The sequence below is a fragment of the Vicia villosa genome, unplaced genomic scaffold (genome assembly GCF_029867415.1).
Source record: "Vicia villosa cultivar HV-30 ecotype Madison, WI unplaced genomic scaffold, Vvil1.0 ctg.001905F_1_1, whole genome shotgun sequence".
Lineage (NCBI taxonomy): Eukaryota > Viridiplantae > Streptophyta > Magnoliopsida > Fabales > Fabaceae > Vicia > Vicia villosa.
Window position 1 is genome coordinate 397,792 of NW_026705771.1, and position 13,239 is coordinate 411,030.

Sequence of the window (13,239 nt, forward strand, 5' to 3'; positions counted from 1 at the left end):
CTCTAAGCTGAGCGAAGGTTCTTGTTGGACAACAAAGCAAATGATAGGCTCTTGCACCCTGCTTACGGTAATTTTCAAATCTCACTATTAAGTTAAAAACAAGTTTTTCACACTTGTTACTAATATTTTTTCCTTATTCATTTTCAGGGATAGATCTTTCCCCACTATCGCCTCATTCACTGGTTTGGGCGTGACCCTCACTATACCGAGGATTACCCACGGGCTTACATGTACATCCTGCGCAAAGGAAATGATGTTGTGTTGTCGTTCCGTGTGTATATTGACCGGACTCAGCATGATGACGTCGTTTGGATGTCATACACTACTCACCGGGATACTATTTCATTCGACCATATTTCATTATACTCCGGATGGCTGGCATTTGGGACTAATATCATGTGTAGGTATTTTCCAGAGCGGTGGATGCGACAGTTTGGGTATGTGCAAATAATTTCGAGGTCCTCCTCCGAGGCTTCTCTTATCAACATTGTCCGCATAGAAGTGAATGAAATTGCAGCGAATTTTAAGAGTCGTCTGGTACCGGAGGAGTACCGGAGTCAGGAAGCCACATCTGAGTGGAATCATGTTGAGGTTTACATGACTTGGTTTTATTCTGTGTCACACCCTTACATGACACCAAATGCTCATAGACGTCCACCTAGGTCTGCTCATGAGGAGATCTTGGAGAATGATCAGGTCATGGATGACCATGTCGTTGATTTGTTGTCAGTCGGTCAAAATATTATGCAGATTTTAAGAGAGGTTATCGAGTCTGGACTATTTGAGAGAGGTGGTGATGAAGTTGTTACCCTAGCATGTTCCAGTCTTACCAATGTACGGAATGCCTTGGGTTACTGTAGGCAGAGGAGGAGTCAAACTGTTAGGATTAGGCATACTCAATAAACTATGTTTTTGCTTATATTTTGTATATTTTTCATCGACTTGGAGAATAATGTTTGTACTATTATAATCTTTATGATTAGTTAACGTATTACTCGATTATATAATATTCGTTTTTATTAATCTTTGAAACAATTAATGGCAATATTAATCGATTTAAAATTATGTTAGATTGAAAAAACTACAATCTGATTACACTGTCTCTGTAAATGAAACATGCAAGCAAGAATTCAGAGATATATCTCCGAACACCTAGTTCGCAGATACATCTCCAAACTATTTTCTTAAGAAATATGGTGAATGTCTGATTTACTTAGAAAGAAAGGTGACTTCGGAGATATATCTGCGAATTTATCTTTGGTTTATTCTAAAATGTATCTGCGACTTTACCTTTGGTTTATTCGGAGATGCATCTCAGAACTAAATTTAGACAAAAAATGATATTTTGTGTGTTCAAAGATAATCTCTGAATTCACCCAAATGTATTTTCGGATTTTCATAAGTGTGCCCATAATACAAGGGTACTATGAAAAATTACCTTCATTTAATAAATATTTCCCAAATGGATCGTGTCTAAAAAATATATTTTAGACGTCTAATTTTCAAAAATATTTTTCTAGAGCATTTCAATATACATACTAACAACTTTTCTATTCTCTCATTCTATCAATTTCATATTCTAAGAATGTGTTATGATTAAAAAATTTAATGAGAAAATTTAAAATTATTTAGATAAAAATTTATTGTTTGAATAAAAATTAAGAAGAATTATTAAAATTATAAAATTTATGAAGTATTTTTATCAAAATTAAATTTAGTAATTTGAAATCATGCCTAAAATCAGAGAATTTGAAATTCCTTTCATACTCCATAAAATTTGAATATCAAGTTGGATATTATTATTAGACTTAAATGCATTTTTAGTCCTTGTAAGTTAGCGAGTTTTTTATTTTCGTCTCTGTGAGTTTTTTTTAGTCCCTATATTTCACTTTCGCCTTCGTTTTAGTCCCTGAAATCAAAATTTGCAGGAAAATTTACAGGAAGATCCGCAGAAAACCTGCAGATTTTGCCTTTAGGGACTAAACCTCAAGCAAAAAGTAAGATATAGGGACTCAAACAAAAAAAAATAACTTACAGGGACGAAAATCAAAAACTCACTAACTTACAGGGACCAACAGTGCATTTAAGCCTTATTATTATTATTATTTTAAATTTTGCAAATTTTTCCTCATATTTTTCCAAATTTTGTAAATTGGTTCTTAAATTTTTTTCAAAAATTATAAATTGGTTTTTAGTAATTTTTAAATTTTATAAATTGATCCCATTAAATTTTTAGAAATTGCAACTTCATCTCTATTTTTTAAATTTGGTCTAAAAATTTTAAAATTTATAAAAATGAACTCAAATTTTACGATGAATAATTTTAATGATTTATCCAAACAAAATAATTTTAAAATAAATTAATTTCAATTAGATCATTTAAATTGCTTACGATTTTAAATTTTTTAAAAACTTTTAATCATCTTATCTATACACACTTTAAAATTTTCAATTTATCACTTTTCATCCAAATCAAGTGTTAAACCTACACCTTCTTTCTAATCATCAAACATTTAATCAAATATGTTTAAATTTAAAATATTTATAATATTTGCACAGTATTATAGGATACATAAATTCCTTCTGAAATCCATTTATGTATCCTTTCGGACCATGACAACAATCGTTTTTCATTTTTGTTGTGCTTCTCTATTTTCTTGAAAATTATAGAGAAATGACTATTGGACAGGAACATTTGTGACATAGTAGAGTAACCTAGCATGCATCTATATGCAAGAAGAAAGGGTGGTTGTCGTAGGCCACAGTTTGAGGCGAGGGATACGTCTGGTTTTGTGATGCTTCCTTAACAATAGCATTATGAACGACTCTTTTGGACAGGGTCAATATTATATTTTCAATGGATCTCTAAGAAAGGATGTGGATTGTGAATTTTCCAGTAGATATGTTTGTGTGGCCTGCATAGATTCAAATGATAAATATACCTAATGAGTCATGTAGCTAAAAGAGAAAGGAAAGGTTTTAACAAACCATTGAATTAGTGATGAAGTTCTTGTTTAGATACTGCAGCCTTTGTACAGACTACAGACACTATTTTCACAAGATTCAATACAATAGTATAAAACTGAAATTTACAGTTTGTGAAAAATTACATAAGACCAAACAAATGACTGTCATTGGCAGTGATTGAGAAGCAGGGAGTTGATAGTGTATACTGCTGTTAGTATAGCCTAGCATTGATTCTTAGCTGAACCTTGTGGTGGGAACTGAAAGCACATGCTTGCACATGTTTCTTGTTCTATGTTTTCAAGTTTTTAGTACCATGGTTTCCCTTCTCATTTAGGCCTGCCTTTATAATACAGTACAGTCCAATGAGTCAGGTTCAACTTTGATTCCAATTACAGAAGATTATTATCATAAGCACTCCCTCTGGCTATTATTATAAGCAAATATTCTCTTTTTAGGTTCATTAAATAATAAATGTATCTGGTTTTTATGTAGACCAGATACATTCATTACTCAATGAACCTAAAAAGAGAATATTTGTTTATAATTCAGGCCGGATATATCCAAAGCAACTTGAAACACTCACCATGTCATGTCTTAAACTTGATTTGACGCCATGTTCCTTTGCCATAATTTGACACTTATGTGCCCAACAAATACCTGTGCCTTGGCCAGTCTTTCATCCCTTTTCTAGTATAAATACACATAGTAAAATGTTGTTATAATTAATAGTAGCTCCAAATTGTTAAACATGATGTATAGGAAGCTCTAAAGTGAAAATTTAGCCAAAATCAAGGTAGCATATAACGATTCTGTTAAATTCAGCATCAAATTATTTTTCTGGTCTTTTTAAACAGAGTTTAATAAAGGTTAGTACAGTGTAAAATCTTAACCATAATTGACTAAACAAACCAAATCGCTTGAATGGGCCTAATTAACTCACTTGAAATATATGAATAAATGAAGTACAAAAGAAAACAATGGCAAAGATATCTCAACCAAATTGTATTTATAAGCCAAAAGAGATCAATTCATCGTTTTTTCCTGAAGAACATACATATTATGCTTTATTTTGTAATATCTATTTTAATATAATTCGTTCATTTCACTTTTTTAATATCTATGTAATCAAATCTTTCAATATTCATATTCTATGTTTTAAACTTGAATTTGAAAAAGGTTTATGTTATTAAGAATAAATTTGTAAAAGAAAAATGCCTAAAATTTGTCCAGAAAAAATGTCTAACCATAATAAATAGTAGTTAGAGATAGTTAACTTTGGAGTTGCCTTTATATAATGGTATGAATCAGGGGCGTTTCCATGGTCCAGCTAGCCCGGGCTGGGCCAGCTCGGGCACGTGCCCAGACTCAACCCCTATTTTTTTTGTATACCTCTAATCTAATAGTTGATTTTTAGACAAAACTAGGGGCAAAATTAGTAAAAATATGGTGTGAAAATTAAAATAGATGAATAATCAATGGTTCAGGCCCAACCCAATTAATTATTTATGAACAAGAGCTTTCACCGGAACCGTGAACCGTCGGAATAGCTCCCACCATGTGAGTCTCCTCTTTATTTTTTATTTCTCTTGTTACCTCAATGTAAACCATTTGCCAATTGGTTGGATTTGTGTTTGGTTTTTGTTTAATTTGAGTTTTGAATGTTAGGTTTTCAGATAGAAATCAAAACTAAATAACATTGATAATGTTTCTGGAAATTATGGACTAGGATTCGAAAATATGGTGTGGGGGTGGGTGGGGGCTACTATATTTCTCTCTTCCTCATTTGTTTAGTTATGGGCCTAACTTTTCCTTTTCTAATGTAAATTTAACCCACCTCCATTTCTATTTTATTTTATTTTTGATTTCTTTATCATCTTTATTAATTAATTAAATTTATTTTTAATTAGTTAATTAGGTTGATCAATCTTAATTCAAGTCACTTAAAGATGTTGATATTATTCAAAAATTCACCGCAAAGAGGTCTCGGAGAGGGCATTTACCTCCTAATTTTATTTAGCACAATATTTGCAGGTTAGATTTCATCTCTCTTATAAAGCACACTTTAGGACTATTTATATATTAAGTCGCATGTAACTTGCAGTTAAATTTTTTGCCCAAATTGTCTAAAATTTCTGGCTGCGCCACTGGTATGAATTAACTAGTTGTTTGTTTTCCTAGTAAAGCGCTATCAAGAATATGTACGAAGAGGTCTCAATTAGTGTGATGATATAGGGTGGAGCTACATAATATTTTCCCATAATAATACGTGTTGAGTTTCTGCCTTCATTGCGGTCCACCCCTAATCGCCTAAATTGCGGTAATTGGCTAGACTTCATTGCAGCTTCAATACCTTCATTGTGTTGGATTTGAAGGGGTGAATTTAGTCTCAAGTTGCTTAGAGATTTGGCATGTGTTCCACTTTATAAATGGGGGCAATCATCATCTTACAAATCGGTTTTGTAAGGTTGAGATAAGCCCAACCACACATTCTAAGAATAAGATTTCTCCAATGATCAACTATAAACCCTTATCTTTTTACTTTAATTTTAGATGTACTTACAAAATACATACATCCAAGAGCCAACACCGAGATTCATGTTTTGTGTAGATGATATAGTCCTATTTTGCGATTCGAAAGAGAAATCAAATGGGGGGTTAGAGACTCAGATACAAGTCTTAAAAGTGTCTAATGAAGGAGTAATAGCACAAGTTACATGGTTTAAATATCTTTGACCCTTAGTACAAGAGGACGGGAAAATAAAGAGATGTAAGCCGCAAAATTCAAGTTAGATGGTAGAAATGGAGGAGGGTCTCAAGTGTTTTATGTGACATGAAGGTAACTCTTAAAGTGAAAGGAAAACTTTATCGTACATTCGTAGGACTGACAATGTTGTATGGGATGGAGTGTTGGGAGGGAAAAAACCAATATGAGAATAAAATAAATGCAACAGAAATGAGAATGTTGTGTTAGATGTGTAGTGAGAGTAGACAAAATAGGATAAGGAATGACACTATAAGAGAGAGTTGGGATAGTCTTATAGTAAAAAAGATGGTGGAAATTCGACTGAGGTGGTTTCGACAAGTAGATGTAGATTTTATAGTAAGAAGAGTAGATTAAATTGATGATAGTCAAATCACTAGAGATAGAGGAAGATATATAAAAACTAGTAAGAAAGATCTAGAGATTAATGAGTTAGATGGAGATATGATATATGATAGAACATTATAGCATCATTTGATCTTCGTAGATAAGATTCGGTTGTTCTTTTAATTCTTAAACTATCTTTTATTTTGAACACCTTCCTTCTTTTAGGAACAAATTGTCTTTTCAATTTTTTTATCATTATGAATGAATATAATATTTAAATGAAGCTAAAAAATAAGGAGGAAAAAGATAAAATGGTCTTTGAATCTGAAATACACAATTGAGACTCTTTTATATAGGTACCAAGAGAATCAATATATAATCTCGATATTAGTTACATAATATTAATAACTTTGATATCATGCCTATCCTAATTACTTAATATTTTTATAAGTAGAATATATCAACTCTCCAACTTAAGTTAAGTTGGAGCATATAAATGATAGGCACCAAATGTGTGACATATATAACAATTGTGGTTGGGTCTAACACAATCTAACGAAACTAGCTTGTAGGTGAGGAATTTGTCTCCACTTATAAACATATATTGAGACCATATCCTTTTTAATATAGGACTCTTCAACACACCCTTTCATGCCCAAGACCGGACAGACATATGGAGGGTGGATACAAATTGTAGGTTGCCCGATAGCGAAAACATGATAGTAGGTGGCCCAACGGATCTTGGATAAGCTTTAATACACTCTTAAAAATGTGCTTGGGTCTAACTCAACTTTACAAAACCAACTTGTAGGGTGGAGATATCCCCATTTATAAACACATGTTCAGGTCATATATTGTCTGATGTAAGACTCTTAACGATTACTAATTCAATCCGTCAAGGAACTAGTGAAGACATCCAGCAATAACTCCTTGGAACTTAAAAAGCTAGTAGTGATATTTCCTTATTCAATGTTAATTAGAAGTTAAGAAAAAGGGGGACAATAAATAGAACTTCATAAAAAGAACTCTAAATCATACAAGAAAAGAATGAAAGTAATCCTTTATATTTGACTCAATAGGCTGCCATATGTTTTGCATAGTTCTTTAGTGAGCTTCCTCCCACTCTTTTGTATAATAACTCTAAAAATTCTGAAGATTCAAATGTTGAATAATATCAGTATTGGGAAAATGTCATACCAAGTTCAAGTGATGGAACTGTGTCAGAAGCTTTCATTTAGTAAGGAATTCTTTTGATGATTGCATATCCATCATCTTAATTGCGGCTTTCTGCAAAAAGAAATAGAAAAGGGAAAATTTAAGAGCTGGTAACATATGAATTTCTACTTCTTGCAATATACCTGTCTAGATTGTAATTAACAAACTTCGTTGGAATTGGAACCTAAACAAGTGATAAGTTGTTTTTTTAAGCTTGAAGCAAATATGTTTTGCAGGTCACTGACTGGTATATGCAATTAGCAGTGAACTAAAGCCCCAATATTTGGCATAAATTTGTTCTTGTCTTCAAATAGTATCAGTTGACATATGCCATTGTAATGATTAGTGTGTGCATATTTCATGTTGACTACAATTTTATCTCAAACAAAAGTAAAATTAGAGGATATGAACAGAAGCATTTAGGAATAATTTCTTTCTAATTGGAAATTATTACTCTCGTTTGGTGATACTGCTCATTTACTACTTCTCACCATTTCAAAGTACTATTATAAACATCATGGCATACCTCATTTTGAAACTGCTGGCAAGAACACCTTCAATCCTATATGGCAATCGCAAGTATTCAATATGCAGTTAAAAGAGTAAACATTATAACAAGAATAATCAGTTAAAAGAGTAAACTTTATAACAAGAATAATCTTTTCTTTGAAAAGGAAGCACAAGATCATTTCTCCCTTATGAAATAACTGTTGGCATCTTGTGAAGAGACATGGTGCACGCCAGTTTTAAATTGTGACTGCAGTCATGATTGCGATTACATCGCAGAAAAATGCAGATAAATGTCATCGTAATTGCATCATGATATAGTCACAGAGAGCTAAATACCTTTGCTTTGCAATATAAATTGTTGTTGTAGACTACATTTTAAAACTACCGTGTGCGCCATCTTCAAAATCTTCCAATCAAACCCAATAAACAATACACTTTGATCATAAGAAATTGTAATCATCATAACCATCTAGTAATAAAGTTTAACCTACAAAATTAACAAACAACTTAGTCCCCTCTTTTAATTGTAGTAGCAGTTTGTATATCTCCTCACTCTGAGGGTGAGAATGATCTTCAGCATTGAAAGCATGAACTTCATTTTTCACTTCTATCCAACTCCAACCAGGAACCTTTTTCACATGTCTTTCTCGCATCAGCCTAGTTACACTAGCTTTTTCATCCCACATCTTCAGACGCCCATAAAGGTCCGAGAGCAGAACATAAGTGCTGTGATCCTCAGGCTCCAACTCTAGCAATGTTTTTGCCACATGACTAGCCAATTCAATATCACCACAACTTCTACAGGCACCTAATAAAGTCCTCAACACCATTGCATCAGGTTCAAAAGGCATTGTTTCAACCAAAGCTTTTGCCTCCTCCAAATGCCCAGCCCGACCATAGAGATCAACTGCACAAGCATAGTGCTCCATTCGCAGCGGAATACCAAAATCAGACTCCATAGATTTTATAATTTTCCGGCCTTCTTCTACGAGCCCATTATGACTACATGCAGTGAGAACCGCGACAAAGGTTATATGATCAGGTTTCATCTTCCTCTCTCTCATTAAGTTAAAGAGTTCAAGTGCAATGTTTCCTTGTCCGTGTTGTGCATACCCAAAGATGATCGAGTTCCAAACAATTGCATTGTCACTGAAAGTTGTTTCAAAAGATTTCCTAGCATCTTCTATGACACCACATTTAGAATACATGAAGATCAATGAACTCCCAACATATTTATTTGTATCAAAGCCTACTTTAAGTGACAAAACATGAACCTGTTGACCTAGCTGCAGTGTTGCTAAATCTGAACAACATCTGATGACAGCGGAAAAAGTATAGTCATCAATTTCTACAAAAAGATATCTCATTTGCACAAACAACCTCAAGGTTTCCTCACTCCAACCAACCTGCACATACCCTGCCAAAACAGAATTCCAAGTACAACAATCTTTAACATCCATGGAAAAGAAGATTTTCGATGCATCTTCCATGCCCCTATTATCAAATCCAAGATACATGGCAATCAAAGCATTAGAAACAGGCACAGAAACCTGAAGCCCTCTTTTTATCACCATCCCATGTAAAGATTCTCCACGGCTTTTGTGGTGTTTGACAAAACAATGACTGATGACCCCAGTATAACTATAATCATCCGGCTCAAATCCAAAACTCTGCATGTCAATGAAAACTTCAAATGCAAGATCTTCTTTCTTGTGAAGCAAGTAAGCCGCAAGCAAGGAATTCCATGTAACTAGATCGCGACACGTGGCAGCACCATCGAACACTCTCTCAGCATCTTGTAAACAATAGCACTCTGAGTACGCCATGATAAGAGCATTGGAGACAATGTTAAAATCCTCCAGCCCACGTTTCATAATTTTACAATGCAGCTGCATTACCAAACAGCAAAACTCAACACCGTCAAGCAATGTCAATAGCGGAGCCACCGTGCCATCGTCAATCCCAACACCCTCCATCTCCTGACATCTCAGCAACCAAAATGCCATCTCAACATCACCAACTCGCGAATAACCCGCAATCAACGTGTTCCACGACACGAAATTACACTCTGGCATATACCGAAACACAACCAATGCATCATCAACTCTACCACACTTGGCATACATATCAAGAAGCGCACTCCCTGAAAACACATTCTCATTAAACCTCGTCTTAATCATAACTGAATGTATCTGCTTCCCGAGGTCAAGGCTGCCAGCTCGCGCAACACCTTTGAGAATGCTTCCAAATGTGTGGCTGTCAATTACGTAACCGGAGATTCTCATATCACTGAGGAGCTTCCATGTATAATCCAGGTCGCCGGTGTTTGCGTAACATGAAATGATTGCATTCCATGATACAGTATCTCTGTGAGGCATTTCGTCGAACAGCTGGTGAGCAAGGGGAAGTTGAGCACATTTTGAGTATGATGTTATGAGGTTGTTGGCTGTGTAGAGATCTGCTATGGAACCGGACTTGATTGCTAGACAATGGGTTGCTTTCAGATAAGGTAGTGTAATGGGTGAAGTTCGAATAAGGGATTGGAGTCTCTGCATTCATTCGTGAGCATGTGGTTTTCAATGCAAATGGTTTTGTTCGGCCAAGTGAAAATTTTATTCAAACACCAGAGTTGATAGTGAAAATTTTGTACCAGGATCAACTTATAAATTGATTGAGATTTTAAACCTCGTTGATCTCAAACTGATATAACTTTTAACCGGACTGAGCTCAAGAACTATCGTGGAGATTTTCACTGGCTGATTTCAACAGGCCAAAATATAGCTTTTTCAATGATGAAGCTCCCAAATCAAAAGGAGACTTATATTAATCCCCGAATACAAACAAGATATTTTTCAATGGTTTAACTCCCAACTAAAATGATAACTTCCTAAGGAAGTATTATTTACTCAAGTAAAAAATCTACTCTTGGTAAATTTGCAAGTATACTTTCACCCAGAATAATACTCAAGAGAAAAATCAATGTACTAAAAAATACTCTCAAAGAACTATTACTAGAATCTGTGAGAAAATATGAAAAATTTAGAGAGATGATGAGAGAAATGAAAAGTGAGGTTTTTCACGTTTTTTTGGATAATTTAAAATAGGCCAAAACATTACGTAATTATAAAAATAATCCATGGGTCAAATTAATGACTTAATTGAGTAGATAGTGCAAATAATTGATTGTTGATGCCCAAAATGGAAGGTTTATATAAAGAATTGTATGACAAGTTTTTAAGGGGTTTACATGGTAGAAAATTTTTAGACGTTAGACACGGGATTTTTGGGTAGATAGTTCTTTTCCGAATGTTGCGACGATGGTGTTGACTTCTTTTTGTTCTATTGTTTTTCTAGAACAAAATACCCTCCTCCTACGCTGTTTCTAGGGGCGCGGGTGACTTCGCCTCCATTTTCTCTTTGGAGGATCATATCCATGTCTTTTTGGAAGGAATAAACGTCTCATCCTCGGGGGACGATGATCGGGTTGCTTTGGAGGGTTGCTTGCCCTCGTAGAGGGTGACCCTGCCAGTCTCATCTCGTCCTCCCTACTCGTTCTTCTAGTTTTACCTCCCTTTTATTAAAGACATAGGGGTTCTTTTTCCTCTCTCTCTGACTGCTTTACAGAAATTCTCAAAGTACTTAATGTTGCCCCCTTCCCAATTGTTTCTGAATAGTTGGGGTTACATTAGGGCTTTCAAGATGATCTGTAAAAAGCTAGACATTAACCATACCGTAGGGGTTTTCTTCTATTTCTTGTTACCAAACTGGTGAAGGTCAGATGGGTGACCTTAAGCAACCAAAAAGACCAAGGATTTTTTACACCTCATTCTAACAATTATAAATATTGGAAAGAAAAATTTGTCCGGGTAAGGGGTCAAGAGGACTCCCTCGGTATGCTGGACCCTGAAGATGTTCCCCTATTTCTGTTGTCATGGATAGAGACCTCGTCAATATTTACTGACTATGACTGGTCATTCCTGACTATTGCGGAGAGACAAACCATCCTCTTTTTAAGGCAGTTCAAATTCATGGACTATCAAGAAGTGATTAAGCTTTAGAGAGAAAGTGTAGATCATCTTATGGCCTACATAGGTAGTGTAGCGGGGAAAATCTGATATCGAAGACATAGGATTGACTCGAATCAATATTTCAGTGAAAGTCGCCACCGCGCTTTATTATTTCCAAAGGAAAAGGGAAAAGAACGAATAAAACCCGAAGTTTGTTTTTTAAAACAAAAAGAAGAGATCTTAGGTACGGGTGTTGTTTATACAAGGGGAAAGTTTTAAGCACCCCTCATATCTGTGGTATTCCACAGGAACCTTTTTGAAAATCTGTGTCGTGTGTGCTAAAAAAAGGGTTTGTTTTATTTTTAAAATAAGCTCGACAAAGCGTTAAGCCTTGTGCCTACATACCTCCTCGGTGCAATGGAGAAGTCAGAGCTAATGTAGTTCCGCTTTTGGGAAAAAACGTTTTTAAAACGAATAAACACTTTATTGTCGTCGGAGAGAAATACTCAGCCATTGATCTTGAGCATGAGAACAAACGAGTTCTTTGCATCGCAAATGAAAGAAGGGCTCCAACTCGGATAAAATCGACGAGTATGCCACTAGCTCTCTCACGCGGAAAAGATCTCATTATATCAATCAATTTCAAAATCGTGGGGTATAACCACTCGTTTCGACAATTAACAGTGTCTAAACTTTTGAAGAAAAAGAGGAAACGGCCACTAAGGGCAAAAGATGTTTTTAAAGAAAGGTTTTGAAAAGGTTGCAAACATAAGAAGGTTTTGTAAAAAAAGAGATAAGATTTTGAAAATTTAAGAAGTGGGAGGAGATGAAGAGGCTATTCCTATTGCGTAAAATAAAAGCTAAGGAGAGAAACGGTCTAACCGAAGAAAGAAGCCAACACTTGACATTATGAGTCAAGGTAGATTTCCCATCCTTTGGAATATCAATACTAAACCATCACATTACCACTAGGGGATCCAGATGAAATTATTATCTTAGCACCACTTTGCATTAAGCACATTAAAATTCTGACGAAAATCGGGCAGAGTAACGGCTGTTTTCGGGTAAAATCCTTATATCAATGCCTTGGAATTAACCATCAAGGGCTTTCAAGGAAGTACCTGCACATACAAACAAACAACAATCCAATGCCAGACAGACAGAATAACAGTAAAGTAACAACATCATAGGGGTCCAGAGGCACTAAGTCCATAAGTCCGAATCTCCAAAATGCTAGGGATAGTAACCAATAGTCCAAAAGAGAACATTAAATGTTTTTTTAGATTTTTGTCATTTATTAGTGTTTTAGCATAAAAATAAAGTATGGTCCAAGTGGACAAAAGAAAAATAGCGGAAGCATAAACATACGTCCAAATGGACAAAAGGAAAATGGCGGAATGTAAATATGATGAAATGATAAAATAAAGCGATAAAGCGAGAAATATAAAGAGC

General features: G+C 34.7%; 2 protein-coding genes across 2 annotated transcripts; one reads left to right on the plus strand and one right to left on the minus strand.

Moving 5' to 3' along the window:
* The first annotated feature begins 228 nt into the window (after window positions 1–228).
* LOC131637068 (uncharacterized) lies at window positions 229–903 on the plus strand. Its single transcript, XM_058907633.1, has one exon. It carries the CDS (start codon window positions 229–231, stop codon window positions 901–903), a length of 675 nt encoding a protein of 224 aa, XP_058763616.1.
* A 2,614-nt stretch (window positions 904–3,517) lies between these two features.
* Window positions 3,518–10,668, minus strand: LOC131637071 (putative pentatricopeptide repeat-containing protein At3g25970). The gene is made up of 4 exons (XM_058907634.1): window positions 8,117–10,668; window positions 7,797–7,832; window positions 7,253–7,342; window positions 3,518–3,654 (listed from the first exon to the last, which is right to left on the minus strand). Exon 1 carries the CDS (start codon window positions 10,333–10,335, stop codon window positions 8,263–8,265), a length of 2,073 nt encoding a protein of 690 aa, XP_058763617.1. The 5' UTR covers window positions 10,336–10,668; the 3' UTR covers window positions 3,518–3,654; window positions 7,253–7,342; window positions 7,797–7,832; window positions 8,117–8,262.
* Window positions 10,669–13,239: the final 2,571 nt, after the last annotated feature.